This window comes from Passer montanus, unplaced genomic scaffold (assembly GCF_014805655.1).
Source record: "Passer montanus isolate IOZ18808 unplaced genomic scaffold, ASM1480565v1 scaffold39, whole genome shotgun sequence".
NCBI classification, from domain to species: Eukaryota; Metazoa; Chordata; class Aves; order Passeriformes; family Passeridae; genus Passer; species Passer montanus.
In genome coordinates, this window is record NW_024368707.1 from 6021929 (window position 1) to 6046707 (window position 24779).

Consider the following 24779-nt stretch of genomic DNA (forward strand, 5'->3'; position numbering starts at 1 on the left):
CCTCCGCCCGCCTCCTTCTCCTCCTCTTCCTTCTCCTCCCGGCCGCAGTCCCGCTGCCGGGATGGCAAGGCGGGTCTTGTGCCCCTCGGGCTTTCTGTGAGGGAGCAGCCTCTGCCCCCGCCCTCCCTCAGGGCTGCAGGGGCCACCCCCGCCGCCTCCCTTGAGTAGAGCAGTGTCCTGGCCGCTCCAGCCCGCTCCACGGGAGCTCCTCCTGTGTCTTCCGTCTCGCATCGCCCTCATTTTTCTGCTCATTCACTTCACTATTATCCCTCCTTGGTGCAAATACCCTCCAGAGATATCTCTCAGTGTCCCTCTGAGGAAGCTTTGGGAATTTCTGAATTTGCGTATTTCAGATGCTGTTACAGGTGGTTCAGAGCAGAATGTCCCACAAACCGTGAAATTAAGGTGATACGAAATTAAAGAGTGGCCCTTGTTTAAATTTAACAAACAGATCTCGTTAGCTGTGCCACGGAGGAAGGGTGTACCTCGGTAGTCACAAGGAATTTCTGGTTTCCATAAAGCAACTGGTGGTTCCAAAATGAATCACTGAGTTTACAGATGGGGGCACTATATTCCCTACAGATTTACCCCATTATATGCTACAGATACTCCACTTCCACACAGGTGAAAACATGATGTAATACTCCAAAAGGCTACCATTAACATTTTGTATTACAGTGTGAACATAATGTTTTGTCTGTGGGAGCTGGAAAGTGAAGGCATAAGGTTTGTCAGCTTTTCATTCAAAACTTCTTCCATTTCACCAAGATTTCCTGGTGCTTAGGATCCCCATCAATGCAATTCTGGCTTTACCAGCATCACTGTAAAAAGATTCATTTGGAGATGCAGATGGTAGTGGTTAATGTATTGAGGGAAGAAATTGTATTGCATGTTGATACAAGGAGAAGATGGAAATCACAAGGGGAGTAAAAATAATTTGAGAAATACTTTCAGCAATTGCCTCTAACAAAGTGCTGCAAATGTGGAGGTTGCACCTCAAACCTTCAGTTTCCATCTAGACACTCAACATAGGTACCATGTGCACCTGAAAGTGATCATCAGAGTTCAGCCTGTGGGAAGAGAAATCCATGTGAGGCAATTCATTAATCTGTGTTGGTCTGAAAATATGGAAGCCAAAAGAATAAATCAAGGGCACTTCTGGACTTCTCTCTTAACATGGCTTTAAATTGTCTTGAAGAACAAAGCCTACTGAAGAAAAAAAGCAATAAAGGCGTAATTGTGTCATTACGTTATCTATTTTGAAACCTCTTTAACCTCTCTGCTATTATTAATTCCAATCAAATACAAATGTTAAATACCTAATACAAGCAAATATGATACAAGCCAGAGACAATTCTCATTCAAGTAGTGTATTCTCAGGCACTTTGCCCACGTATAAGAAAGGTCGGAGCAGGTTCTATCAGACATCTTTAAAGCTTGTCTACATTTCACTTCTCATTATTCTTCACACTGCATTTTCAGCAGAATCTTAAAATGTGGCATTATCTCTGCAGAAGCCAGCTGAGCATCTATAGTATCTATAAACTCACAGATGAACTTTCATAAGATAGAGACTACATATGCAAACAGTAATTTTAAATCATCAGGTTTCCAAACAATTTGGTTTGTTATATATTTATGCCATTTCTCTTTCTAAGCTACTACGATTTAGGGAATTCCTGTGTGATATCCTCTATCCTGAATATTTTTGCAGCCATGGTTACCAGGGGAAATGTAGTTTCTTTATTGGTTTGGGATTTGTTTTTGGTTTTTTGTTCCCAACAGCAATGAGATGTTTTGCTTTTCTGCTATAGAGAAAAAAAAATCAACAAAAACCTCAAAACCACACTCTTGTGGGCCTCTCATCCAGCACAGTTCTCCTTCCCTTGAGACACTCACAACCCTGGGCTTTATTTATACTGGAAAAATGGGTCCTTTTACTAAATACATGCCCTCCTCGCAGCCAGAGACAAGGGCCCCAAGATCATCATCCCCTTTTTTGGAGGTTTGGCACCCTGGGCTCATAGGCAACCTAAAACAGCACAGCTGAGGGCTGTCCCTCTTCCCTCCAGTGACTTGGGCATCAGAGCTGTGGAGAGGCTCCAGCGAGGGCTCTCTTCCCCTCACAAGGCAGCTGCATTTCAGGTGAGGCTCTGGTCCTTGGCTCTGCTGGAGCTACAGCCGTGTGGCAGCCCTGTCTGTATCCCTTTGGCCTGGACCTGCTGACCAGCTTCCTGGCCAGTCCTCAGGTCTGCCTCACTGTTGGGGACTTGCCTGCTGCTCATGGGACTGTGTCTGTCCCTGACAGCAATCACCAGACCTAAGTCACTAACTTACGTTGACCTCAGACTGTCCCATTGCTATTGACTTGTCTATAGCAATCTATAGCAATCGACTCTGTTGGTTCCATATCCAGGCCTGTCCTGCTTGTCTTGCTCAGATCCTGTGGGATGGAGTCCTGGCTGGTGAGGTCCCTGCTCTGCCCCACTCTCCCCTCTCTGTGTTGTGGCGTTCAGATCCCTGTCCCTTAAGGAGCATCTGGCCCTTGCTGGCTCTTGATGCCAGAGTACTGCGGCATACACAAGAAAAGATCATTTCCACTGACCAGACCCATGGTGTATCTGGATAAGAGTACTGTCTCTTAGAGGGATTGTTTCTTTCTTCCAAAGTACATGCTGCCCTTCAAGAACAAGATCCGGGTGTAATTAAAAGCAAAAATGGGCTACTTATCTTTATCAAAGGGTCTGAGTGAAGTGTTATGTCAGCCAACTTGCATTTGTAATCTGGAAAAGTAATAAAACAAGCTGTTCGGCAATCAGTGTGCGAGCAACTAAGTAACAGTAAAGTGATGAGCAGCAGGCACTCTGCATTTGTCCAGAACAAATAATGTAAAACTAACCTAATTTATTTCTTTGCCAAAACAGCTGACTTATTAAGTGCTGAAAGGAATAGGTGAAATATGTTTTGACTCCATAGGGCTTTTGACATTGTCTTGAACACCACTCTCATAAAGGCAAATTGGCCTCAGATGGTATTAACATGAGAGGAGCATGTGATTAAAAAGCAATTCCCAAACTGGTGCAGTGGATATTTTCCTGTCAGTGGGAAGGTATATCAAACGAAGAGATCTGATCTGTCTGCTAGGATTGTTTACTTTCATTAGCAACTGGAATGGTGAAGTTCACCTTTGACTTCAAACTTCTGCAAATAACACCAAGTCAAGCAACACCAAGTATCATACATTGGAGGCAAAGATTTGAACAAAGGTTTACTGTTGCTAAATTACAGAAAGACCCTCAAAATAGTGAGATGAAATTAAGAACAATGTATGACACTTAAAAAACTTGAATTCTCAAATTAAAAAGGAGGGAAAATGTGTAGTCTTTGATAAGATACCATAATGCACATCTAATCAGGGAAAGCACTTTAAGAATAACATAACTCTGCATTGGAAAATGAGCATTATATGAAGAGCCACTTTTTTGCCATGAAACCAACACAACTAGAGAGGCACAATGCACTGATATCCCAATCTGAAATATGCATGACACCAAATGACACAAAAATTATGTGCAGCTGCCACAGCTACCTTGGTTTGGAGAACACCATCTTTGTGCCATTGGTCACATTGCTCTGAGGAGCCAGGCATGGCCCTTAGCTGCCTTACCTCCTCCAGTTGTCTGAAGTCTCCTCTCTGGGAGAAGATGAGTTTTATAGTGTCCTCCCTCCAGCACATGCTAGAGGGCTGCTGGCCCTGGCAGAGGGACCTGTGTATCTGCAGACAGCAGTGGTGAGGAAGGAGCTGTAGGGTTCAGGAGCATTGGACTCTACAGGGTAGGGAGGGAAAGCCACAAGTCTCCCGGTGCCACCACTGATGGAAGTCCCCCGGGACAGGTCACGCCATGTCATGTTAAGAGGCAAGGTAGAGTCATAAAGTCTCCTTGTCTGCAGAGCATGATATTGCAGGCTGAAAGGCAAAATCTTTGTTTTGGGTTCTCCATCTTCCAGCAGACTGCAAGTGGTTTATTTTATCCTAAATGATACTTCTTGGGACTCTGACAAAAGGCAGAGTGACTTGAACCCTGCTTCAAGATGAACAGAACTGACTGACAATTGTTTCCTTTTTTCTCTTGGCAGAAATCACACAAGGGTCCAGATATCAAAATGGCAGCACAAGGCATGCTGGCTCGTTTTGCTGAGCTTTGTAACTTTCCCTCCAAAGACAACAAGTGACCTCCCCCAGGAAATCTCTCAGCCTTGAAAACAAAATCTACATGTATAAAGCTTCTGGGGCTAGAGTTGCTGCAGTTGGAGATTGCAGGCTGACTTTATAAAACTGTGGCTCCTGGAAGTTTATCCTCAGCCGGAAAAACCCTTCTGATTGCTTTATAAATAACACTCAATTTTCTCTGACTTTAAAGTGCATCCCTATACTATGGGATCTGACACATTTCCTAGGTGTGTTTTCAAGAGAAGACCATAGGAGCATTAAGCCGTGAGAGAGAGAGATCCCTTGCCTTTCCACAACCCAACAGTATCGCTCTCATTTTGCTGATAAGGTTAAGAGCATCACAGTATGGTTTGTAGCCAGTTTCATGGATTATGCAAAGAAAATATGCACCAAGCCATTTTCAGATTAATGAAATTACATTTGCCGCTGTCTTTCAGACCTTTAGGCTGAACTAAAGGACGAGAGCATTTATCTCAAAGTTATGAGAAGCCAAAAATAAAGGTTAGGGAGCGCCCCATACAGGATTGCAGGTGCGACCTGCAGCTCCAGCAAGCCAGCAGAATATGGAGCGAGGACGCCCCTGACGCGATGGGCAGGGATTGTTGAAGCCCTGCAGATGCTGATCCCCACGTGCCTGCCGATGCCAGCGTGTCCCTGCGCTCACGGCACGGCTCCCCAAGAAGAAAAGCTCCCTGACAATCGGCTGCTAAACCGGGCTCAGATTTTGGGGCCGGTCACAGAGAGGAGACCCTCCTCCCCTGGGCTGGCCAGCCCGTCGGCCGGCCTCCCTTTCCCTCCCCTCCCCGCCCCGCCGGAGGGTCCTTCCCCGGGGAAAGTTGCTCGGCGTCCCCCGGGCGAGGGGCGGGGGTGTGCGGCGCTGCCCCCGCCGCCTCTCGCCCGTGTCGCCGAGCTGTTTATTTAAATCGCAGATAAAGCGCCTCGCCTCGCCGCCCGCCCTGCCGGGGACACGCAGTCCGGGCGCCCGGCGGGGTGGGCAGGAAGGAGCCCATGGCCGGGAGGGCAGCCCCGGCGCCCGGGGCTCTGCTCTGCGCCCTGCTCTGCGCGGCGGCGGCGGCGGGGGGCGGCCCCGGGGACAACCCCGCTCCCGGCGCCTTCGGCCACGTCTACCGGGGAGCCGTGAACATCAGCTCGGAGCGGGTCTACGCCTTCGCCTACCGCAGCGAGCCCGGGCAGGTAGGAGCGACCTCCCCGCGGCGGGGCGAGCACCGCGTCCCCTCTCCCTCTGGGCTGCGGGCTGTGCCGGGGAGGTACCGGCGCCGCTGAGCGGGAGCGGCCGGGCTCTCCCTCTGTCCTGCCCGCATCCTGCCGCCGCCGCGGTGGTCGGGAGCCGCAGTGCACCTGCGGGCTCCTTTCCGCCTTCCCCGGCGCGGACAGGGATCCCCGGGGCTGCCGGCTGCGAGGGTGCCGCTGTCCCCGGGGCTGCGGGGTGGGCAGGTGGATTGGTGCCCCCCACCGCCAGAGGGGGGCTTCGTTTCCAGCAGTTCTAGCAGCAGAATGCGTTTGAAGCCTAGAAGAGAGTTGTGAGGATAATAGTACTACAGTAAAAATAATTGATAAAAACCACCGCAAAACCCACAAAAAACCCAAACTGAAAAAAAAAAAAAAAAGAGAGTGTGAGAGCGTGTGTGCGTACGCAAAACCCACAAAAAAATCCAAACTGAAAAAAAAAAAAAAAAGAGAGTGTGAGAGCGTGTGTGCGTGTGCACTTAATAAGTCTTCTTAAGTGCCGTTTTCCCCACTGTGCATTTCCGTAGGATCAGGGTGCTCTCCCCTGGTAGCCCGGGAGGTGGGACAGGGCTGTGCATGTGAGGTGTGTCGTGAGGAGGCTGCAGGGCAGGGTGGCCAGGGCCACCACATGTCTGTTTGGTGGTGGAAAGAAACCTATCCTTTATATCTACCCAGTTATTGTGGGTTCCCCCTCCCCACTTTTTCTGTCGTGTTTATGTCAAGTAGCTAAATGGTACCTTGGAAACTCTGCCCCCCTCCCCCCGTTGTTTGGATTGGGTGTTAATTGCTGAGTAAGATGATCTGATGTACCAAAAGATGGTGAACTAGGTAGATGACTCTTCCCTCCTGTCCTCAGTTGCACAGAACAATAGAAAATGGAAACCATGGCTTTTTCCCCACACTGTATACTATGTAATAAAATGCACCTGGTATTTATGGGCCAGCAGTTGGGTTTCTGGATTATGATGCAACTGAGCCCAGCCTTACTTAACTGTTGGGTGTCACCAATGTTCTCAGGAGGTCTCACCCAAAAGCACACTTTGGGCTTGAGCCTCCTTTCGGAAGCTGGACGAGGTGTAAGTTAGGTTTCTTCAGATGTTACAAGTATTGGGTATTATGAAGAGGGCCTGTTGGCAGTCCAGATGTTGTCTGTGGCTTGTTAGCAGAGACATCACGGATACTGACTTCAGTTAAAATTAATCTGGTTCCTTCAATGTACTCTTTGATGCTGTGTGGGGTTTTTTTTGCTGGACACCTTCTGGAAAAAAGCTTTCTCTCCTGGAGAGCTACAGTGAAAGCATAGTGGGAGGAGGCACATGGCTGCTCAGGGGTGTTTGCAGGTTCCTAAATGCAACTTCTAGGTTACTTCTAGACACTGAGCTGTTCCTGTGGCTATGAAGTACAGACTGCTCAGTACAGACTATTGCCTTAACTTAAGCAGGAGCTTTAATGGACTAATCTCCATGGTTCTGTATGCTGGAACATGAAGTCTCTGCAGAGATAGGGTCAAGAGCGTATCTAAGAAGGGAAAATTCAGTTTTGAGATTTAATTTTTTTTTTAATGCAGAACTCACCAAGCACTGCCATGAATATGCTTAGAGGGCCATGCAACCAGCTCCTGCTCGGAAAAGTGTTTGGAAGATAAAAGCTCTTTAAATAAAGGTGGAATTTCATAGGAAGTTTTCTGATGAGGGACGCCTAGAACAGGTTCTGATGGTAGTGAAGGCTCCAGAGAGACTTTATTATGGCCTTTCAGTATAGAAAAGCTTATAAATGAAACTTAAAATTATCAAGAAATGTTTTCTACAGCGTAATGACAGGACAAGGAGCAACAGTTTTGAACTGAAAGGGTGTAGACATAAGGGTAGGACATAAGGAAGGGGTTTTTTTTATGGTGAGGCACTGGAACAGGTTGTCCAGAGAAGTTGTGGATACGCATAATTGTGAGTGTTCATAGTCAGGTTGGATGGGGCTTTGAGCAACCTGATCTAGTGAAGATATCTCCCTGCCCATGGCAGGATGTTTGCACTAGATGATCTCTGAAGATGATCTTCCAATTCTGGGATTCCTTCCCGAGCTCCGCAGGTGGCATTTGTGAGATGAACCAGTGGGAGCTGGAAAGAAGAAGGATGACCTAGTTGGGGTGATGACTGTGGCTGTGTGCAGCCTTTTGCTACAGTCTTAAGCCTTGAACTCCTAGTGAGGGAATACCAGCCAGTGTTTGCCAGTTACCTGCCACTTGTGAGCTCTCTGCTCTTCCTGGTCTTTTTGGTCACTTCCTGTGTCTGTGCTGATGGCAGTTTAACCAGAAGCCTCTGATAACTCAAGGCAGATACCACATAGGCAATTAACCTTAGTTACAGAAAAGTTAATTGAATAAAAAGAGCATTCCCCATATGGAAGGGCTGCAGTGAATGAGTTTAATTGCTTTCTCCTCTGAAACAAAGTCGAGTCTGGAGTGATCTGGCTCTGAAAACAGGAATTTGTTTTCATGATGCTATAAATTCTGCTCTTTTCCCCTCTGCTACTCTCTCTCATGAGGCCAGGCTTACAAAGCAAGGGAACACTTGGGAACAAGAACAAAATGTGAGAGTGGGCTTGTGATCCATCAACCATCTGTAAATTTTCTGGTTACTGGTGTGCTGTGGCTGAGAGAAAGGAGGGATCAAGACCTTTTCTCCTGTTTGGTGCTTTAGAGCTTTGCTGTTTCTAAGAGTGTTGTGCTTGCCTGATCTCAGAGGATGTTCTTCATCCACATCATCATGCTCGCTCCTTGGGATATGGAGATGCATGCCAAGACAGGAGGGAAAAAGTGAGTGCCATGAGAGTATTCACAAGCAGATAGATACAAGGTGAAGAAACCACAACTCAGGGCTCTGCAGCAGAGCTGCTTTGAGACATGTGGCTTCCTTTCTGTACAACTTCTGGGTAAAGTGAAAATGATGATACGTGTATGTGAACCAAATCATGTAGCTGACACTTCTGTGTGTAAAACTTCTCTGTCTGTGGAGGGGGAAGAGCCTTCCTATGTGCTGTGCAGAAACTATTGTCTTGAGGCAGGAGAGCTGACAGTCTTTTATGTACTGGAATTTAGGCCTTAATTGCTGATATGGAAATGTGAAGGTAAAGCTGTGCTGAGGAGCAGCACAGCCACCTCTGCTTAGTCTTACTGCTAAGACTAAGGGGTAGTCTTACTGCTTTTTGAATTCCCTTTTTTCTCTTCTAGGTGCTCTTTGAAATTCCCCCCCTGTAGAGCTGTTTGTTTAATTTTTAACTCTGAGTGTAAAAAAAATACAGCAACAAACCTAACTGTGTCACTTGTTGCTATGCCCTCATGCTCTAACAGCAAAGGCAGATGTGCACTGTTAGAAGTCTGGTGAACAATTAGTTGAGCAAACAGGGTTCTTTTATTTTAGGATTATTTACACTGGAGACATCCAGGGTGGGAATAAAAAGCAAGCACACTCATTCCATGTGTTCAACATGTTCCTACTTGGGAGGGAGAAAGGAAGGAGACCTTTGCTGATTTGCTGGAACTGCATGTGCAGTGCGTTCCTGCTCGGAAGACTGAAAAAGTGCTGTAGAATGTTTCTGCTGGATTTACCACTGACTGGAGAAGGCTTTATGTGAAAAGTTAAGAGAACCTGCTTAGTTCTATGTTTGCAGTAATGCCAGGGTTTTCTAAAAGAATGGTGTGTTTGTGAGTACTGATGGAATTCACAGTGAATGAGACTTTCCACCACTGCAGGATCTGGCAGTTGTTAATGGTTAATTTGCTGAAAACACAAATTGCACTAATATTGTGCAGGTTGGTATGTCCTGTACCAAACTGTAAGCAGTCCAGGAGATTATAATGAGAAAGAAGACAACCCAAGTTCTTTTTCCTCATTGAAGCTCAGGTCAGCTGAATGTATGATTTGGGAAATACTTGGACTATATTTAGAAAACCAAGTATCTCTGAAGAGAACAAGTTTCCAACTTTCCATTTGTAGGCAAAGCTGCTGCAATCCAGTTCTTGGACATTCATGCAGTACATGCTGGTTGTGATGAGCTCTGAAGCTGAGCAGTGGGCTGTGCCTATTTTAAGAGAAAGAGTGGGTGCTATTTCCCTCCTCCTCCCTTGCCAGGACTAGGAACAGAGCCCCAGTCCCAGTTCCCATATGGCCCAACTTACCACAAATTGTGATTGACAGTTGATTAAGCTGTGGCTTCTCTGCTGAGCAGTTGTGCAGTGTGAGGATGTGTAGCCCTGGAGTGAGTGTCTTCTGTGTAATCTATCTGAGGAGTGATGGGTAAAAAATTAGCTTCAGTCTATGAGAGGCTCTGTGCTACCAGAGAGGGTTGCTACCATCATTACCCTTTGTTTTTTCAGAGTTGCAGATAGGAAAAAGTTGACTGCCCTAAAGGAAGAGTGGTTTCAACACTAGCAAGATCAAAAGTCCTCCAATTACATGCCTTAAATTTTGTGACCAAGTGCCTTTTCCAGCCAAAGTGCACAATGCATTTGTGTTCCTCTGACCCCTAGTGAATGGGTCTCGTTTCTGAGGTGTAGATGGTAGTTGCACTTGCTTTCCTTTAGGCAAGAAGCCAGAACCCGTATGCTCCTCTGGAATTGTGTGATGACTCACACAATTACTCAGACTAAAGGCATATGTCCTAACTGCAGGAAAACTCCTTGATCTGCTTCACAGGGCAACCTGGTTTAATAAGTGGCAGTGATCAAATCTGTGTTTGCTGTTCTCTGCTGTTTGACATACTAGTGTAAGTCTCACTCCAGCAGCACCCGTGTCTATTAAACAACTCTAAGAGCAGTTTTTTCACCTCTTGCTTCTGAGCTGGCTTTGGGTTTCACATGTAGGAACCTTCAGGCTAAACTACCTTGAAGTATTCCCATGGTGTCCTGCACACCTTCTCCATAATGTTAGTCTTGGCTCCAGCCCAGCTTTCATTTCACAGCTACACCATGCATGCAATAAAATGTTAATCTGCTGTTTGGAGAAGGCTGAGCCTGAGCTATAATGAGGACAATAGGTTAAGTTCTGTCTTTCCTTAATGCTGAGTAGAAGCCCACTCAGCCACCGTTTAGCCACAAAGATGCAGGTAAAAATCAAAGAAATTGGGAAGGTTACAAATGCTTGCATGACAAGATCTCCTGATGTCAGTAGAGCTGCTGTTATTACAGGATCTCTGGGGCTTGAACACTATTGCTCTTTGGTTGCTGGCTCTAGTCTGTTCACCACAGGACCCTGGAAGAGCTTCAACACACCATTTTTGGAACCTAATAGTAAATGTCTTATGTGACAGGAATGTAGGCACAATGTCAAATCCAAAAAAAATCAAAGCAAATTATAGTATATGATGTCTGAAGCCAAGCAAGGTTCAACAGAATCCCTTTGGAGTAACTTTTGTGTATATAATTTATATTTCTTAAAGAAAACAGCCAACCCTAGGAGGTGACAACGTAGGCAGTGTAGAGCACACAGCACTTGGAATGTGCTTGCTGCTTCTCAGTGGGTTCTCTTGAACACTCCTCGCCCTGCCTAGGGTCACACAAAAAGCTTTTGCCTACAGGGGAGGACAAAAGTAAACAATGAGAGAAATTGCATGGGGATCTACTAAAAACTAAAACTTGACTGTTGTTTTTTGCATCAGAAAATACAGTCTTGGAAACTCTGAAAAAAGTGGGATATCTTAGGTGAAAGAACAGTGTGGGACGTGGCTTTGCTTTGGGCTGGGGATAGAAGCAACTGAGATCCCCATAAACTTAAATTATTCTTTATCTTTCTAGGATTCTGCACTTTGTGGGTTTTGCTACCTAGGAGGCAAAAAGAGAGTATGTCTTGACAGAGGCTATCAGTTTGCAGGCTTTAGAGGAAAAAACTGAAAGCTGCTCTGGTTTCTTTCAGGGTAGCCGGCAGACCTTCAGATGGTGACTGCGGTGCTGGCAAGAATTTTATTTTTATTTCTAATGTGTAAGCTAATGCTGTCAAGCTCGATAACTTGTCCTTGAGCTAAAGCATCTCTTTTGAATTTGAATGTTGTTCTAAGTCTTAGTAATTCTCTTCTTGTTTGGCTGTCATCTTTAAAATCAAAGCTGATCAGGTTTTGTTGTTCCCTCCCCAGCCCAAGATGTTTAGATTAAAAAGGAAAACAAATTCTGAATTGAGGAACTTCATCAAAATGCCTCTCCTCAGTTTGAACTCTTTCCAAGAACACTGCAGCAATTTATTATACATTTGTGTTGTAAGTAGAGGCTTAAATGTCCTCAAATAACTTGTGCAGAAGTTGTTGGTAGGGAAGTAAGCTTTTTCTGTATGGACCTCATCTGCTATTTCAGGGGATATTTAAAGAATCGAACTGCAGACTGTAAAAGGTATATTGCAGGGTTGTGCCATCTGCTCAGTTTGAAAATATAGTTTAGTACATTTGCATAACCAAACATAATTTTGTGCTGTGTACACTTGGAGAACCACAGAGGATTTCAGAAACAGCCTTCCTTACTTCTTACACTGATGTTTTTCTTTAAGCATAGAAATAGCTACTTCAGAGTAGTTTAAAATAAATGGAAAATGGTTTTAAAAAAAGACATCAGGCATTACAAGACATAATTCAATCCACATCCAAAGTGTTAAACTTCTTCACATACTGAAGTGAAGATCTTGGGAGCCAAGAGGGAACCAGGTATCTATGTTCTGACAGCAGTCCCTGGAGTTACTGCCAGGAGCTTGGAGTTACACAGTTACCATTTGGGAAGGTTATATACCCTTCTGTTTCAAGGCTTGGCCTGGCTCAGAGTTCTAGCTGCTGTGGTTTAGGAAGATGCAATTATTGCAGAGTAGTTTGTTCCATAACTGACTGTTCAAAATAGGATTTTTTATTTTTAACGCCTTTGTGAAGTCTGAAGGTGTTCAGACAGGTACCTACTTCATCCAGCATAGCAACTCCCAGTTTCTCCTTCTGGCTGTCCTGGAGCCTCCCTGGCGACATTGGTTAGAGGACAAAATTTCAATAATGGAAAAAGATAAATATTATCATGTTTTATATTTGTCTTACTTCCATTTATGCTTCACAGACACTGTTGCAAACAAGTGAACTCATGGGAAAGTCCATGGCAGACTGTTAGTCCTCACAGCACATTTGCACAGAGAGAAAAATTTAAATGAAAAATACTAATCCTGGAGCAGTTATGGTAATGTGTCCAAGGCTGTGCTTGACATACCCAGAGTCTGTCTCTTCATTTATGCAGTTTAAGGTATTTAATACTCCTGGCAGAAATGCTGGAAGAAAGCTGTGAGCCAAGGTTATTTGACAGATTGCTTTTGGCAATTAAGTCTTATTGACATTGGAGTGCAGAGACAGAGAAAGTCTGAAAGGGAAGGATCCTCTGAGCTCCTCTTGTTCTGTTGTCAGCCAGGAGAGGTGCTCACATCTCCTGGGATGGCAGAAGAGGAGAGGTTCCCTAAAACCTGTCACTGTCTCAGCTGTTTTCCCTCCGGGTCTCAGTTTGTCCTGTTGCCTTGTCAGTGGGAAGATCAGCAGAGCCAGATGCTGATGGGGGTCTTCATTCACTGCCTCGATTGCTCTAGTCCATCTGGCTCAATCCTGCTTCAGTTAATTTCAGGGTTTGTGTAAAAATGAAGTGCCTCTTTCTCGTGCAGCAGCAGTTCAGTGCCTTTTGCACACGTGTCCTGTGCTGAGACCTTTCGTTGTGAGCAGCAGTCTGTGTTTGCCTGCCGGATGTGTTCCCTGCCCACGGGCTTGGCCCGGTGCCCTGGCAGGCCCACGACCAAGCGCTGTGGCAACAGGGACTGGTAATCCCAACAGGCTGGCAAGGAGCGGCTGGCGTGTGGGTGCGGCGGAGAGCGTGGTGGAGCCCTGGTGTGACTCAAAGGCTTTGCTTAGCAAGAGCTTCTGGAAAGGAATCCATGGTAAAGCCCTTGAAAACCTTTGCTTACAGCACAAAGTGTCATTACAACCTCCTGCCTTGCCCTTAAATTCACATCCCCACAGTCTTAAGATGATGTGTAATCTCAGTGGGAAATGCAGATTTAATAATGAGGCCAAGGATTCTTTCATGTCAACAAGAACCTGGTTTATTTTGCTTAATGTTTGCTGCCATGTTGGTTCTGTTCAGCTGTGTGAATTGGGGGCCAACTTCTTCTGCCTGTTCCCATCTAGAGAATAGAATTCAGTTGTACTTTTTTTCCTTTCTTTTCTTCCCTTCCCTCCCCCTATCTCCATGGTGGTGGTGGAACTGAAATACAAATATTTGTCTTTCCTGGTCTAACACGTTTTTATACAGAGCTGAGAGCTCTCTCTTTATTCAGCTGTCTTATTACTCTGTCCACCTTGAACCACAGGAGAAACTTCAAGGTCAGTCATCTGTGAAACAAAACTGTCATGAGTGTGGCTGGTGAATCGCCCCTGCACACAGCAGAGCCTTGGCACTGGGAAGGAATGTGAGGAGCAGAAGCCTCTGAAGCAGTCCTGACCCTGCCTCAGCCCTGCAGCACAAAAGGCAGCAGTATGGTTATTGCTGACAAATATTTGTGCAGGGCTTGCCTTGTCCAAGGGAGCGTTTGGTGCACAAGTTTGTTTCCCAAGCTGAGGATTTCAGCTTGGAGGGCACAGATGAAGTCTAGCACTATACTATAATACCAATAGAGCCAGCCTCCTACTGGGAGTGTACGAGGAAGGGGAAGGTGCAACTAGTTTTCTGTGAGGCTGGCAATGATCTGCTCCAAAATGAAGTCCCTCATCAGTGCTGGCAATGCAGGAGTGACAGCAGCCTGGTTGACCCTGTTCCTGCCCAGGCAAAACTTCCTCCTCATCTCACCAGTGCTAAGTGAGTGGGGATGGATGCAGAGGAGGCTCATAGTCTTTGTGATGATTATAATTTTAAATTAAAACACTGCATTTTCACTGGAGTTCCTCTTGTCTCTACATGAAGTTTTGTGTTGGAAGGGAGAGATATGTGTGATGGAGCACTGTTAGAGCTGCTTGTTTTTAAAATGAAATAACCTTTGGAGAGGTGTGGAGGGGGAAGCATGTTTGAAATAAATAAATCACTTTTTTTTCTTCACCTCCTGCTTTTTTCACTCTTGTAAAAATATTTTGCTGAAGGCAAATGCCAAGTGACTTTCAAAGGGAAAGATGGGATTAGTAGCATTGGCTCAATAGTGAATTCATTAAATCTGTAGCATGAAACTGTATATGTTGTCTGTATCAAGGCCAGAGAATCTAGGAGCAAATAATGGATTACAAGTTTAAGGTAGGTCAAATAGAAGAAGGCCTAAAAAATCATAAACATCCATTCATAAGTGTTATATTTTTATCCCTGTCCCTTCTGATGCTCTTGCTAGACAGTTCATCCTACCAGGGAAAATGTCTTTCTCCAAGACACTGATTAGGGTTCCTTCTAATCTGTAGCACTAAACTGGGGAGTGAGATGGAGAGAAGCCCTTGTTGCAGTTAAATGTTAATTTTTTCTGCACTTTCCCAAACTTCCTCATAAATGCACCTACACTTTGCTGGACTTAAGCCCAAGCTTATTTCCAAGTCATCAACCATTAATTGGGAACTTCTGGTGCAGGTTTGGCCAGAAGGCAAATCCCACCTGTGTTATTGCAGTGTTTGGCAGAAATAACTGTTGTACAAGAAAGATGCCCATCAACCAGAGCAGTTGGGAGTTGCTGCTGTATCCCTAGGTGCTGTGAGGGGAGAGCAGAGCTGCAGCCTGGGATGGAGATCTGGCTCTTCGCTAAGCAGTTGGGAGTTGCTGCTGATCCCTAGATCCTGTGAGGGGAGAGCAGAGCTGCAGCCTGGGATGGAGATCTGGCTCTTCACTGGAAGTGCAGGATCTGCCCACAAGAGGCCCTGTGTTGCTGTGGCGATGGCAGCAGGGCAGATAACTAGATGGACTGGAACCTCAATTGCCACCTGTCCAGCTTCTTAATCACCCTGTTTGTTTCCTGGACTTTATTATAATGATATTGATGGGGTTAGACTCAGTGTGATGCTCCAGATTGATCTGGGTACGTGCAAATGTAGGAGGAGCAGAGGTATTCATTGCAAGTGAATTGTTGGTGTATTGAGGTGAAATTTAAATCACATTGGGATCTTTTAATGAGCTGCTCTGTAAGTGTTTCTTCTGACTTCTGATGTTCCTCTCTGTTTGAGGCACTCTGTTTGAATGTGGCCTGGGAAGCAGCTTTGCCTGTGTAGAGTGCAGAGAGAAAGGTGAGAGGGGGAAGGAAGTGTCGTGGGATCCCATCTGTGGAGCCCATACTTAGGCCATAGCTGGTCCTGCCTTGATGCAGCTTGGTGTTGCCCCAGATATTATCAGACCAAAAAGAGCTCAAGGCACCTGAATATAGATTTTAAGGGGAGTGGGGCAAAGAAGCTATAACCAGCTGTAACAGAGAGCAAATACAGAGTGCTGAGCACAATAAGGATGTAGAGAAGTCATTATGGTAGTAATATGGCATATACCAGTTTTCTGGTGAGTAATTGCTTAGCTTTAAAAGAGTATGGGTCTTGAGACTCTTACTTCCCTCCCCTGATACTCCTGTTTCCTACACATCTTATAAGATGATGGAATCAGCAGCAAAGCTAAATAAATGTTTTAGGTGGTGTATAATCAGCTTAGTTTTGTGGAGAGAGGGAAACCAAATGAGGGGTCTGGCTGCTGGAGGGGTCTGGCTGCTGGATCACAACAGAGCGAAGGGACTTCCTCCCACTTCTCAGGGTTTTTTGTGTCAGAGCATTAATCACCAGTGTTTTTATTTCTCTTCCCTTGCACTTCTCCAGAATAGATGGGAAACTTTATTTTCTTACTGGGGATGCTCAGTCTTCACAACAGGTCTTCCAGAGAGGTTATGGAATCTCCATCCATGGTCAGCTGGTTCTAGGTGATCCTGCTTGTGCTCAGTTCTGGTCTCCCCAGTATAAGGAAGGTATGGATTTACTGGAGTGAGTCCAGTGCAGAGCCACAAAGCCAATGAAGGCACTGGAATACCTCTCCCATAAGGAGAGGGCAGGGAGGGAATTGTACTCATTTAATGTACACATACTCATGGACAATTAAGAATGCCTGACTATTTGCAATATATGCATAACTATGTCCTGGGTTATGGTCTGTATTTGTGCAGGCAGTGGAGAAGAGAATTTCCCATTCTCTGGTTTGTATTTGTGGATAGTTGAGGATGCAAAAGGCAGTAGTGATATTTGCTGTGAGTTTGATGTGAGCTCCCCATTGCATTGCGCTGATGTGCTGAGCCCTGGAGGGTTCACAGAGCCATGTCCAGCCTGAGGCAAGCGAGAATCACTTCACCTGTGGAGGTGGGCTTGCTTGAACTGTTTCATGGGCAAAAAGCTGCTGGACAGGTAGCTGAAATGGGTCCTTTCTGCAGTGATAGTTGTTTTCCCCATGGGTGGAGAATTGTTCCATGTCCTTGACCAATGTGTCTTCATGCTCTTTAGATTTGTTTTCTTGTTCAGTTCCAGTCGCTTCCTTCATGTCCTCATTCCCTGTCACAGCAAACACCAAGAAACAAGGAGGAGCCTGTTCAACCCAGTCCCTGAGTTTCCAAGTCACACCAATGTGTGCTGGCTCAGCTCTCTCAGGGTAGCTACAGGGACTAAGGAAGCCACAGAGTTATCTTCCAGTGCTGCTGTGGTGACACCCTTCAGGTGTTCCTTGTGTGTTTTGCTTTGTGGTGCTGTTTTTCTTAGCTTTGTTTTAGCACCTAATGGTGAAATATACTTGGAAACAAAATTGCATATGTAGTTCTTGTGGCTGGAAGGAAAAACTGGAAAGCAGGCCAGAAGAGCTTTGCAAAGGTTTAGAAGCCAGAAGGCAATGAGAAAAAATTCTAATGTCTGCTCTTCTATTTCAAGGGGGTTTTAATTAAATTATTTGGTTCTTTTTTTCTTGTTGAAGACCTAATGTTTTTGGAATTGGTGGCTGTCGCCTCTGTATTATGGTGATAATGTCAGGAAAACTGATGATTATGGCTTTCAGGAAGGTGTTTTGTTCTGGTAGATTCAACTCCCATGTGAGCCTAGAATCACCAAACAAGAATAAATAGGAAATTTTCTTTTACTTGGAATTGCAGAGGTAAGTAATTTCTCTGAAACTGGTGTCCCCAGGGTAAGAATAAGCTGCTGTCTCTTATAACTATCCTTCTTCTAGCTTCCTAATTCTGTATGTTCTTTTCAGAGCATGCTGCCTCTTTGAACCTTTACTCTTCTTGGAGGGTATAAAATCAGAATATCTGTGAGAAGTATTTCACTGATCTAGTTAGAGTCCATTATAATCTTTCAGGATGTGGCAGATTTAAAATGTGTATATATTATCTACTTGATATGTTTTCATTATTTCAAAGCCTCTAGTTGAGATGGACTGTTTCTTATCATATGATGAGTTATGCACTCTTGTATTTTGTATTCTTTATCAATGGCTGTAGTTCTGGAGAGGGAGATGAAGGGATGCTGTTTTCAAATGGGAATGATGATATTTCCATGTGGTGCATACAAACTTCTTGCTTCTCAAATAGTGAACTAAGGGTGTTTCACATCACATCTGCAACCATGTGATAGCCAGTGATAATGTAAGGAGAAATTTCACTTGCTGGTGTAGTGGGCTGCATTAAAATCCTTTCTCACAAGCAGCCTTTCTTGTCCACTTGAGGGCAGTCAGCAGTATATTCCTGTTTTTTTAGGTGGGATTATGGTTAAAATTGAATTGTTTACATGAGAGTCAGCTGCTAATGTGCTTTTTCATCCTTGGCTCTTGATGTCCTCTTTGTGACTTTCCCATTAGTATTGATTGAGTTGGGCATGTAAGAGTCCCAGCAAGAAAATTTTTTGTTTGGGTCTTTGTCTTGTGTGTCCACATTTTTGGTTAATTTTTGTAAGATAAGTCGTGTAGGTTGCTCCCAACAGAATCTACTGAACTCTCTTATGTATTCTGCATTTGTCCAGTGTGTCTTGTCTGACAGTCACCTCTGACCTGGGCACAGGGCTGTGATTCTGGACTGCAGCATCAGCAGGGAGGCACTTCTGTAAATGATTTCTGGATCTGAATAATTAGTCTAGTGATCTCCCTGTGCATATTGCCAGCACCTAGGTCAGTCTGAGGAAGGGGGAAAGTCTTCTCCCTCCTAGACTTGTTCTCTACCTTCAGCTTACGCTTTGTTTTCCCACAGGTAGATGCAGTGCGGGTGTACGTGAACAGCAGCTCTGAGAACCTCCAGTACCCCGTCCTGTTTGTAGTCCGCCAGCAGAAGGGAGTGCTCTCATGGCAGGTCCCACTGATTTTTCGAGGCCTGTAAGTACTGGAGGCTCTTTTTTGTGACACACTCCTCTACCAGCCTCCCTCACCTGCTACATCTTGTAATCTGTGTACACTGCAGGGCTGTGGTCTACTGTGGTACACTGTTGGTCCTTGCTGACTGCCAGCTGGGTGTAGGAAGATCAGGATTTGATAGATAACCTCTCACTTGGCAGCCTGCTCTTGGCTCTTAGCTTCTCAGATATGTGCACAGAGTACCAGGGGGGTTGTCTGCAGGGGATCTGCCTGTGGCACCAGTCACTGAATCTACTACACATCACTGCTGTCATTCCACAGTTGCCTGCCATGCGTGCAGGTAGTTCCTGGGACAGGGTTTGGGACAGGGTTTGAACAGGATTTTGCAAGAGCACCATAGCTTCTGTGTAACAGTGCATTTGGGGAAAAAGAGCTTCTGTTTCTCACCTCAGGAACATCTAAGTTAAGTTTATTGTAGAGGGTGGTTTGGGGCTGTTTCCTCTTCTAGAGGGTTATTGTTTTGGGGCTGCTTCTTTATGAAAGCAATGCTGCTTTGTATCTTCATTAACCCCAGAGCTCGGTGGGCTGCAAATAGAGAATTTTCAGGCACCTTAGTCCATTTCAGATGTGAAGCTTCATCCTGTGGCTGAATCCTGGTGCCAGCAGCAGATATCCTGCAGTGTTTTGCCTGATGCAGGTGATGGGTACAGCAGTGGCTGTCAGTGCTCTCTTTGCCTCCACTAAATGGCAGATGTTAGAAATCCACAGCTGTCGTGGGCATCCCCGAGGGAAGTGAAACCCTGAGGATGACCAGTCCCTTGTGCAGATTGCAAGAGACAACAGAGGTGGAGCTTGAATGCTGAATAAAACAGTGAATGCTTCTGGCCTTTTAGATGAGAATTTCAGTTATGTAAACAGAGGCAAAATGATGCCATTCTTAGTAGTGCTGAAAAGCTTCTTAATTGCTCTCTCTCTCTCTTTCCTATCCAACTTTCTCTCTCCTCCTTTCCCTGGCTGTTGTAGCTACCAGAGGACCTACAAATACCAAGAAGTGAGTCGGACCCTGTGTCCCTCTGAGCCAACACCTGAAACAAGACCCTCTAACCAGATTATATTTGTGGATGTCGCTTCCATGGCACCGTTCAATATTGCATATGAGCTGCTAGTCACCAGGCTGGAGAACTTCCAACTTGAGTAAGCTGGGATGTGAGAATACAAATGCAATTTCTTCCTGTATCACTTGAACATCACTTGAGGCACTTGGTCCGTCTGCCTACTCTTCCCTTATTTTTCCTTCCTAGGGGGAAAAAAAAATTATTTTGTTTAATCTGAGGGTACTTTGGGTGTGTTCCAGTTCTAAAAGTTTTAGACTTCAACATTCTAGCATTTGTTTTCTAGGACCAACAAAGCCTTTAACTTCAGTGCCAGCCCTTCCCAGCCCCAGGTAAGGAGAATCCTGTGTAGATTACTTGTATGTCTTACCACATCCAAGTGGTAGATGTGATCATTGATCTTCCTATATGAAATTTAGAGTTATAGATATATAGTTTAATGAGTTATATACTAATACAGTACAGAATCTAGAAAATATGAAAGCTAAAACTTAAGACACCAATATGTCTGTTAGTCCAGAAGGAGGCACATATGAGCAGCACCTCCAGCTGAACAGCTTTGCTTAGAGCCCTGCAGATACGAATCCCCTCTTGAATGAAAATGCTGTTTGCAGTACCTGTAGAGGTATAGGAACTTGAAGAGCTAGGAGGGTGTGTGATTTACCCAGGCTTCTGGGACTCTTTTTTTGTTGTTGCTTTCGCTGTTAGTAACACCATTTAATTTTAGGTTTTGTATTACCAGGCATCCTAGCTAATCCTTTTTGCTGACAAATGTCTTAATCTGGTTTGCAGATTCATGCAGTGTTTTATACTATAGAAGCATAGGGAATGATGGTGACTCTTTGTAAGCACTCATTTCTTAGGATTTTGTGATTTGAATATAGAGCGTTTAGGATATGATATTAACTTTGTGACTGTGGTCTGATTTTTTTGTCACAATTAATAATACAGGATTTATGAGTTTTAATTAATAACCAGGTCTATGGAGAAGATGACTGCATCTTAATTGGTGTAATGGTGAGATTTTTGTAAATCAAAGTATTAAGCAGTCTACAGGGGAAAGAAAGGAAAAAAAGGATTATTTAAAATCTAGATGGGTGTTGTAAAAAGACGTAACAACTGAAGGAAATGTTGTCTGGAGCTCAGTTTGTGCCTGAGGGCAGAATCAGAAATTGGATATGCTTGTATAGGTGAGGAGTGTTGGCTGGATGTGTTTTTAACACTTGCAGTGTGTGCAGCAGAGAACTGCTGGCCTCAATGCCCTTGTGTTAATTCTGTACCTTGGTGCAAGCGTGGCTTAGAGGAAATTATAGAAGAGCCCTTATGAACTAAAAGGTGATCCTCATGCCCTTAAAACTTTCCAAGGGGAAAAAGTGCCCCTGGGAAACCAAGGAGCTCAATCTGCCCGTGTCCTTGCTTGGTGCAGACAAAACATGCTCTGCTGAGGAAACTGGCTTGGTGAGTTTGCACTTTGTAGGGACTTGTGGTTGGAGCCAGCGCTCCTTCAGCAGGGAAGGGGTGCTGGGAATAAATGCTTTAGTAGAAATGGGCAACTTGGAAAAGGCTTGGGTTATTTCCTGCTTGTCCCTGCTCTCCCATTTCGGGGCTGTAATTCCTGGGATTGGCATGGGGAAAGAGAAACAGGAAGCAGCTGGCCCTTGCTCAGCAATAAAATTTATGTGCCAGAAAGGGAGCTCTACAGTTGGGAAAGTCTCAGGTGACGGTTTTGGAGCAGGGGTGTTGGTAGCTTCCAGTGTGGCAGCAGTGGCTGCCTGGTGACCATATGGAAGGGAGGAAGGTGCTGGTGGCACTCCTCAGCCTTGTGCCCCTCTGAGGGGGTATGAGGTGCCCATCAGCCCCTCGTGGTGGCTGTGGCTTGGAGCCTGAGCTCTCGGTCTGGCCTCCAAGTGGGGTGATGGGAGCCCTTGCAACAAGCATCCTGCTGGGGTGGGCACAGGAGCCCCACTTCTCCAGCAGCTGGCTGGGGTAGTGCAGCAAACTTTTTACTGAACAAATATACAAATAATGATATTGCCTGGGACATCTTTTGCCCAGATCTGAAAAAAACCAGCTCTTTCTAACCCCACAAACTCTCCTGTGGGTGTGCTCAATGAAGGAGATGCCATTCTTTCCCCCACAGAAAAAGTAGGAATATTGCCAGGTATTAGTGTCACAAATTTTTTTAGAGTTACAGCTGAATGATTTTCGAAGCTCAGGTGCAAAAAGAAACCCCAATTATGCTTTGCTATCAAAGCAAACAACCAACCCTAAATCCTACAACTAATATCAATCATTAATTTATTAAACTCTTGACAGAGTTTCAGCCATTTGACCTAATACTGTTCTTGGTCTGTCTTTGGGGCGACCCATTTGAGAAAGCTCTGTGATGTTTTCCATCTATAAAAGTATAGCCAGCAGTATGGAAACATCTGGAAATTGCTCATATCAATGTAAAATGGAATGTGGTGTAAATGAAGTCACTTTAGCTTCATCAGGTGGAAAAAAGCTTAAGGGAGCAGAAACTATGCTGTATTTTGCTTGTTGAAGATGTTTGTGTCTAATAGCATACTGTGCAAGGGGGACAGTTGCCTGTATATATTTAATCTGCTCTTCTGTAGTGTAAGGTCCTAATATTTGAAATCTGATTTTTTATGAAAGCCATCCACATCCACAACCCCAAAGCCCATCTAGGGCTGTTGAGGTAGCTTGGGATAGTGTTGAAGATTCTGCCAAGGGTGATTTCTGGCTCATGACTCTTGTACTCTGCTTTCTCTGCAGTATTTTCTGTACAAATTTCCTCAGGATGTCGACTCAGTCATTATTAATGTGGTGTCTGATGCAGCCTACCCATGCTCAGTTGTCTCTGTCCAGGACATTGTGGTAAGTCTGAGCAGAGAAGGGTAAGGAGCTGCCTGCTGGAGCTGTGTCCAGCTGTGAGGGGTCTGGGCCCTGCAGAGGGAAAAGCCCAAGGCAGGCTTTGCCCTGGTGGTGGTGGTGAAGGGACACCCTGAAAGAGGAATGAAAATTCTGTGGGAAGGAGGCCAAGACAGAGATGCTGAGTTCAAGCGGCTCATACAGAGACTTTTGTTGTAAATAGGTGAACAAGCTGTTCCTTTCTAGCCTATCCCTAGGGAACACATTCCACAGAGGGAAGAGATGTCTCCCTTGTGAGGTTCTCTGCTGCCCTGTGATATGGGTCTGTCTCTCCATGGAGGGTGTTGGGTGGAATGTTGGTGGCTCAGGGAGGGAACAGTGCTGCTCCCTTGACTCTCCCCTGGCTCAAGGCAGCTTGGGGAACTTCTGATTTTCAGACACACGGTGTCTTTCTTCCTTTCCAGTTCGAGTTCCTTTCTATATATTTCATCCCCTTTCCTGGGGTGTTCCCTGTCATGGAGGTTGGCTGCTGCCCATACTTACTCTCTTTTCCCACCTCCCTGAGTAATGTAGGGGGCTGCAGTATGGGAGCAGACAGAGAGGCAAGATGTTCTGTTCCCTTGGATACCCCAACTGAGGCCTTTTTTTGCTGTTCTGTGCTGTGTTTCCCAGGTGGCTTCCTTTGAAAACAGTTTGGATGTTGCCCTGGTTTAACCTTTAGTTGTCTGTTTTAGTGCCCAGTGTATGACCTGGACCATAACGTGGAGTTCAATGGAGTTTATCAGTCTATGACAAAGCAGGCAGCCATAACAGTCCAGGTGAGATGCTGATTTGTGTCCCAGTGTTTTCTGCTGCCTGTGTAGCAATTAAAACCTGATCTCTGGGCTGTTAGGTGGGAGAGGCTTTGTGTCTCATGGATTTTCTGTCTTCTTCCATCCTTCTGTGCAGAGAAAAGATTTCCCAGGTGAGCAGTTCTTCGTTGTGTTTGTCATTAAGCCAGAGGATTATGCCTGTGGGGGTTCTGTGCCTTCTTCAATTCCTGGTAAGTTGTTCTGGGAGGTGGATTTGATTGCTGCATTGGAGTGATGGAGCAGTGGGTGTCTTTTGGGACCTTCCTGTGGGATGCCACTGGGTGATTATGTAGGTCTGTCTTATCCAGCTAGTTGTGAGGAAGAGCGAATTATCAATTTGATATTGTTGGGCAGGTTAAAAGTCTTGATAAATGCAGGAGGTGGTGGGCTAGTACAGTGCCTGGTATGCTGGGGTTATGTGCTTTTCAGCAGCAGCACTGGGGCCTTGGGAGACACTGGAGTCATCCAGGCAATGCTGCTTACATCTTTTTGGTTGGTTTTCACTTCTGCTTCCTGCTGCTGTATTACCCTCCTGGCTCCATGGGGTCTCAGTTCCTGCAGAGAGCATCTTCTCCTACTGCTGTCTTGGGATCTGTGACAGCTCTGAACTTGGGGGAACAGGAAAAATTGATAATTCTGGAAAAATAGTTTTACAAAATATTTGTTCTGGTGTCTTTTCCAACCAGAAAACACTGTGTCCACTTGCTGGGCAAAGCAAAGTCTCCACCACTCATGTAGTGACTGTATCTGGAGTGGGAACATTCCTATTTTCAAAGCCTCAAAGCTTCCTCTCTGTAGAAGAAGCAAGACTGCAACCAACAGATATATTGGGCTCCCTCAACAGCTTTTTACTACTCCCCTGTCACCTCTCTGCCCCAATTTTCCCACAAAAAAAGAACTGTATCCTTTGGGGTGTCATTCTCTCATCCTGAGGCTGTCAGCAGAGCTGTACTGGCCAGGTGTGCTAAGCCCTGAAGAAACAGAGTGAGTTTCTGGAGTGGCATCCTGCACAGAAGTGTTTTACTCACAGAGATTGGCCAAAGGCAAAAATGGACTCCCACTACCTGTAATGAGAGATCCTCTCCTTTGGGGATTAAGTGAATAGGAGATGAGATGCCTTTGGGATTCAGACATCCAGACTTAAGCAATATGTG

General features: G+C 45.3%; 1 protein-coding gene across 2 annotated transcripts in view; it reads left to right on the plus strand.

The window, feature by feature from the left end:
• Positions 1-4962: 4962 nt before the first annotated feature.
• The window catches only part of SIDT1 (SID1 transmembrane family member 1), a 42512-nt gene continuing 22695 nt past the window's right edge, over positions 4963-24779 (plus strand). Inside the window, exons 1-7 of one of the 2 annotated variants that reach the window (XM_039717793.1) lie at positions 4963-5425; positions 18688-18809; positions 19812-19982; positions 20187-20232; positions 22679-22780; positions 23509-23592; positions 23723-23816. In XM_039717793.1, the coding sequence (XP_039573727.1) occupies positions 5240-5425; positions 18688-18809; positions 19812-19982; positions 20187-20232; positions 22679-22780; positions 23509-23592; positions 23723-23816 (805 nt within the window). In that variant the 5' untranslated portion in view covers positions 4963-5239. The remainder of the gene's footprint in view (positions 5426-18687; positions 18810-19811; positions 19983-20186; positions 20233-22678; positions 22781-23508; positions 23593-23722; positions 23817-24779) is intronic. The other variant, XM_039717792.1, reaches the window with a different exon arrangement.